Source organism: Cicer arietinum, chromosome 3 (genome assembly GCF_000331145.2).
Source record: "Cicer arietinum cultivar CDC Frontier isolate Library 1 chromosome 3, Cicar.CDCFrontier_v2.0, whole genome shotgun sequence".
Classification (NCBI taxonomy): domain Eukaryota; kingdom Viridiplantae; phylum Streptophyta; class Magnoliopsida; order Fabales; family Fabaceae; genus Cicer; species Cicer arietinum.
In genome coordinates, this window is record NC_021162.2 from 5,796,589 (window position 1) to 5,803,423 (window position 6,835).

At 26.8% G+C, this 6,835-nt stretch overlaps 1 protein-coding gene across 2 annotated transcripts; it reads left to right on the forward strand.

The window, feature by feature from the left end:
- Positions 1 to 1,518: 1,518 nt before the first annotated feature.
- On the forward strand, positions 1,519 to 6,835 carry LOC101510551 (cytochrome P450 85A). 2 transcript variants are annotated; one of them, XM_004491838.4, is made up of 9 exons: positions 1,526 to 2,203; positions 2,808 to 3,129; positions 3,434 to 3,583; positions 3,912 to 4,160; positions 4,250 to 4,336; positions 4,946 to 5,024; positions 5,668 to 5,774; positions 5,866 to 5,990; positions 6,464 to 6,835. In XM_004491838.4, the coding sequence occupies exons 1-9, from the start codon at positions 2,016 to 2,018 to the stop codon at positions 6,549 to 6,551; spliced, it is 1,395 nt and encodes a 464-aa protein (XP_004491895.1). In that variant the 5' UTR covers positions 1,526 to 2,015; the 3' UTR covers positions 6,552 to 6,835. The 2 variants fall into 2 exon arrangements, 1 of the variants encoding a protein (XP_004491895.1); XR_012162189.1 differs by lacking the exon at positions 6,464 to 6,835 and having other exon boundaries at positions 1,519 to 2,203; positions 4,946 to 5,035.

The window sequence follows — 6,835 nt, forward strand, 5'->3', positions numbered from 1 at the left end:
CATTTTAGGTGACATAAACATCCAAAGAATTACACATAACCTAAATTATTGGGGGAAAAGTATAACAAAGCCAAAGTACAAAACTAATCTATTATATTAACCTTTATCTTCATTTTAGGTGGCATAAAATCCAAATATAAGAATAAAAATAAAATTATAAAAAAAATAAAAATTAGTGAATATTTTTAATGCAATAATTTAGAAAGTGGTCAAATATTAATTTTATGTACATCTATAGAGTTTTTATAAATCTTGTAGTAAACATACAAAAAGTCAAAATATTTTAATAAATATATTTATTTAATATATATTTTTTTTGTAAAATTAATCATTTAACTTTAAAAGATATTTATATGGAGGAACAAACTTTCACTCTTAGTTATTTATAGGCTAAATTACATCTGTGGTCATTTAACTTAATTTCAGGTAACGTTTTAGTCCTTTATCTTTTTTTTTCCTGATTTAGTCCTTTATTCCTAAAAATATCAAATAAAGTATGAAAATATGAGTTTATTTGAAGATTTACATTACGAATTTGATGAAATTTGTATTATATTGAAGAATATAATTAATTTTATGAGTTTTGATTGAATTTTTTTTTGAATTTTTGTATAAAAAAGGATATCATTGTTGAAATTTTAAAACATAAAATATCAAATTGTCACTTAAAATTAAAATAAAGGACCAAGTCGAAAAAAAAAAAAGATAAAAGACTAAAACCTTACCTGAAATTAAGTTAAAGGACCACGAATGTAATTTAGCCTTATTTATATTATAAATATGTACACAAGTTATTGAACAAAAAAAAAAAAAAAGTTCTAACTTGACACCACAATTATATCTTGTTGACAAATAACGAGGTTATAAACTCATAATCTTAAATAAAAACTAAAAATATTCATATTAATTTTGATTGATTAGAAATTGTAACTTTGGGATTTGCAAGAGGTTAAGTAGTATAGTATTTCAGAAGAAAATAAAAAGTATATATAAAAATAATAGCAGTAGATGGTCATATTTTCGGGATGCGACATTCTATTAAGGATAAAAAAAATTTGCTTCACATCGTTGCATCTCTAGATTGCGATCAACAACCGGATCTAAAAATATATGACATTTCTGTATTATTTTTTCGAAGTTTGATATTTTGATAAAAGAAAATATAAAAAAAAAGTCACATTATTAAACTATTATTTGGATATTATCATGATGAATTGGTGATGTAATTTACTTATTTTTTCATTGATCAAGTAAGACTTTTGGCAATATACATATATGAAATATGTAGTTTGGTCCATTGTGAGTGTTTTTAAAAATAAAAGATGAATTAATCTAACACAAAAGATAAAAAAAAAAAAGTTTTGTTTAAAAATGAATTTGTTTGAAGCGAAATAGTTAATGATGAAAAAAGTGTTATTTTAATATATGATAGTGTGAATGATACAATACTAAATATGAAATTGTCCAATAGTTTTCATAGATAACCCCAACACCTTGTACAAAAAGAACAGGAGCAGTAAATAGCTTGCCGTATCTACTTCATTGAGCAATCATCTATCACCATCCATACAACCAACCCTTCACCCCATTTCTCTCCCTTCCCTCTCTATAAAAACCAATCAACAATATCATTTCCTTCTTAATTTCTTAAACTTTCCTATTTCCTTTTTCCTATATACCTCTCTACCAATTCTTTATATTATTAATACATTCTAAAATCTTTTTCTTTTTCTTTTCTCTACTTGTTTTCTGCACCTCCCCTCAATTCCTCCCCAAAAGCCAACTCCTTTTTTTCTTCCAATCTCTTTAATCCATTTTTGGGTCTTATTTTTTTATTTTTTATTTTTTTCAATCTCCAAGAAAACAATAGGGGGGATGCTACTACCCTTATAGAGTGGCAGTTTTTGTCCACTATCATGTGCAAATGGTAGCTCAAATTTTTTCCTATAAATATATATATAAATGTCTTATTGTATAGGAAACTGAATTAGTATCATCTTCAAGTTGAAGCAACAATGGCAATCTTCATAATAATTCTTGGTGTTGCTTTTGTGTTCTGTTTTTGCTCTGCTTTGTTAAAATGGAATGAAGTAAGATACAGAAGAAAAGGTTTGCCACAAGGGACAATGGGGTGGCCTGTTTTTGGAGAAACAACTGAGTTTCTTAAACAAGGTCCTAACTTTATTATAAATCAAAGGTCAAGGTAAATAACAACATCATCACATGTTTTATTTTTATTTTTATTTTTTACATCATCAATGTTTTTTCACTTTTGTGCATGTTTGTTTTATATGTCTTCTTATGTTCTTGTGTGATTTTTTTTTTTTTTTTTAATTTTCTTTCATTGTTAAAAGAAACTGTTTTATTTATCAACTCCCCCCTGCATGGCACTGTGATTTATTACATTAAATTAATTTTTTTGAGTTTTGAAAATCTTTTGGTTTTAGTTGTATAATTAGTCCTAACATCTCACATTTTAAGGAGAAAAAAATTGTTTGGAAAAATCAGACATAAATAGACAAACTAGAATTGCCAAATGAAAATGGTACCAATTCAATCCATCTCTAGTGTTGAAAAAAAAATTATAAGTCGATTTTGCAAGAATGAATTAGTCGAAATATAAAAATTTACAGTCTTTGTAGAATGTGATTGATATGAAAAAGGAATGCTTATTGGAAAACACATTTTGTTAATATGATTTTGTGAAACTAGTAAAAGTAAATGTGAGGTAAATACTGTTCATTGATGTATGTACTTTTAGTCAATTACCCTATTGGTTATAATTGTAACATTTTTATTATTGACAGGTATGGCAGTTTTTTCAAATCACACATATTGGGGTGTCCTACAATTATATCAATGGATCCAGAACTTAATAGATACATATTGATGAATGAATCAAAAGGGTTTGTTCCTGGATACCCTCAATCCATGTTAGATATCTTAGGAAAATGTAATATTGCAGCTGTTCATGGCTCCACTCACAAGTACATGAGAGGGACATTGCTTTCAATCATTAGCCCCACCTTGATCAGAAATCAACTTTTGCCTAAAATTGACGAGTTCATGAGATTTCACTTATGTGATTGGGATCACAAACTCATCAACATTCAAGATAAAACTAAAGAGGTTTGTAACTTTCTATTTTCATTTTTTATATACAAAGCATTAACACAGACATATGCACCAGACACGACTCTGATACTACTCTGATACTGACAAAATATATTGGTAATAATTTGAAAAATATGAATTAATTGACTATAACCATATGTGTCGGACACAAGACACGACATTGACACTAGACATACCTTCGATTAGAGGTATCAGTGCTACATAGGTCATTAGTATGTTATGTTAGTATCAAAGATGAAAATTTATCAGAAAATTTTCTACTATAAGTGCTAATTGTAAAATGGTTTTTTTTAAGCAGATGGCATTTCTTTCATCCTTGAAGCAAATTGCTGGTATGGAATCAAGCTCAATATCTCAGCCTTTCATGACAGAGTTCTTTAAGCTTGTTTTAGGAACTCTCTCCCTCCCTATTAATCTTCCGGGCACAAATTATCGCCGTGGATTACAGGTATAGATATAATTATAGCACAAAAAAAAAGTGTTGAAATAGACCTTTAAGTTGGTCCAATTCAAAAAAATGATATTCTAAGGCATGACAATTTAAGTTGCTTGAAAAATCGACTTAAAGTGTCATGTAAAAATCAACTTAATAGATCTTTTGTAACTTCTAATCCGCGGTGATTTTGGTGTTTTTTAAGCTCAAACTAAAATACATTTTTTTAAAATTTAGATCATGTGTTTTGTACAAATAAAGGTGCTTGATACATTTAATTTGTTGATGATGCTACTAATTTTGTTTAATTAGATAATAATATAAAGTTGATTGATTCTTGTAGGCAAGGAAAAATATTATAAGCATTCTAAGTCAATTACTAGAGGAAAGGAGAAAATCAAAAGATAGCTATGAAGACATGCTTGGTTGCTTGATGGGAGGAAATGATAATAAAAAATGCAAACTAAGTGATGAAGAACTTATTGATCTAATAATTACAATTATGTATTCTGGTTATGAAACTGTTTCAACTACATCAATGATGGCTGTTAAGTATCTCCATGATCATCCTAAAGTTCTTGATGAAATTAGAGTATGTGCAAAAGTTTTGGATTATTGTTTTTTTTATTGAGTTTTTCATTATTTTAAGACTATGGTAACATATGATATTGAAACTTGCAGAAAGAGCATTTTGCGATAAGAGAAAGGAAAAAGCCAGATGATCCTATTGATTGTAATGATCTCAAGTCAATGAGGTTTACTCGTGCGGTAAGTAACAAGTTTACTATTATTAATAACTTTTCGCTGTCGATTTGGTCCTTAAACTTGTAACACGATGTTACAGTAGTTTAGAATATATCAAAATTACAAAAATATATTTCTTCAAGAAAGAAATAGAGTATGATACATAACTTTTAAATACATTTTTGTTAATATATTTCATTCAAATGAAATGACTAAATACCAATACTTCTTTTTGTTAATCATTTAGTTATGGAATGTACATTTCTTTGTTATTTCCATCTTTAGATATGTATTCTAAATTTTATAATTTTAATATATTAGAAACTATAATTAGAATGTCTCACATGGTTAGAGATGATTTTGATTCGATGCATTGTAACTGAATGCAGTTACACATCTAGATTGTTCTATCAAAGATGTATCAAAATATATTTTAAAAAATATTTTGATTTTCTTAACAATAAAAATTTCAATTTTAAAATTTAAATTGTCGGATCTTCATCAAACAATTGAAATAGAGTCACCGCATGCGCTAACAAGCTTTATAAGTTCACATAAACATAATCAGTCTTCTAAATTTTGTTTTTGCATTGAAGTGTGTGGAAAATTAATCTTAAGCTATGTGTTTTGCAGGTGATTTTTGAGACATCAAGATTAGCTACAATAGTAAATGGAGTTCTGAGAAAAACAACACATGACATGGAACTAAATGGTGGGTTTTTTGTGAGTGGCCTATTTCATTTCTCTAGCACTTATGTTGTATTTATGATGTTTATGGGCTCAAGAAAAGAAAAAATGTTTACTAACTTTTTAGGCTTTATTTCAGCCACTTTTCCAACATCAATAAAGCTTCTTAAACAGTAACTAGAAAAAGAAATTCATCCCTAGGATAAGGTTTTATTGTTCACATGGTATTGACCACCCTTTCAATAACTCAACAAACCCTTTCCATTGTGTAAAAAGTTTACCATAAAAGTTGCATCTTTTCCAATATTACTTACATTATTTTAATAGGACTATGGTCATCTTTTTAGCATTTTCTATAGGAAAATTATAGTTGGTTCTACTAATATAAACAAAATTAACTTATTTTAACTTATGCTTATTTTCTATTTAATGATTGTATGTCTAAAATACCATTCATTTAAATGCCAACAAATTTAATTTTTATTAGAATTAAATTAATTAAATGTGATTAATAATCTTTCTTAATATATGTAATTAAATAATTTTTTTTACTTATAATTTTTATTGGGATTAAATGTGATTAATTTTTTTTATCTTTCTTAACATTGTATTTACTTGGTGCAATCAAGAGGGCTTATTGAAGTTTTTTTTGTAAATGATATTTTCAGGCTACATGGTTCCTAAAGGGTGGAGGATATATGTATATACTAGAGAGATAAATTATGACCCATTTCTTTATCATGATCCACTAACATTTAATCCATGGAGATGGCTGGTTAGTAATAACAACCTCTTCTTATTTAAATGATTTATTATGCAAAAATCTTGAAATAATATCATAATTAACAAGCAACTTCAAAATGCAGGGTAATAGTCTAGAGTCACAAAGTCACTTTTTGATTTTTGGAGGAGGTACTAGACAATGTCCTGGAAAAGAGTTGGGAATAGCAGAAATTTCCACTTTTTTGCATTACTTTGTAACTAGATACAGGTTAGAGAAATTATTTGTTTATTTATTCTATATCATATTAATTGTTATCTTTGAATATAAAATTTTATAATTGCATGTGAATTTTTTATTTACTAATTTTTTTTAATATTATAATACTTTTATTTATTCTATTTCAACAGATTTTACTAAAAAATATTTTTTAATAAATAAAATATTTTTATAATTAAAAATTAATACATTTAAAAGTTTACTAAAAAAATGCATATAATGTTAAATGACTGTTAATATGATACTGTTGAAGTTTGATTTTGTTTCAATTTATGTACTATATTGAATATAAGTATTATATTCTGTTGATTAAGTATTGATTGATACTGCACATTCTGTGCAAGAATTTTTAATCCTTTAACAACAAAATGTGACAGTTTGTCTGTTTTGAAAATCGAATATAGTATTAAATTAATTAATTGCACGAGAGTTTCTGACATATGATATTTAATGTTACATTGCAGATGGAAGGAAGTAGGAGGAGATAAACTAATGAAATTTCCTAGAGTTGTGGCACCAAATGGATTGCACATAAGAGTCTCATCTTATTAACTAGGCTTTTGTATATATCAACATTAACTAATGAGATAAGATTAAAAAGCACATAGTAGTAATAGGGTTTTGTTTTGTATCATAATGCTCTAACTAATTAGAAATTTAAGGAAATTAGCTTATTGTTCTTTTTGCATCATTTAAGACCATTCAACTATACTTTGAGCAGCATTAATTTATAAGGCTAATTAATGGGACATATTCTACCGTGGACCTGGTGGTCCATGATCATGTGTGGATTGATGTTTAAAATGCTTAATTATAGTTTGATTTTTCTTAATTAA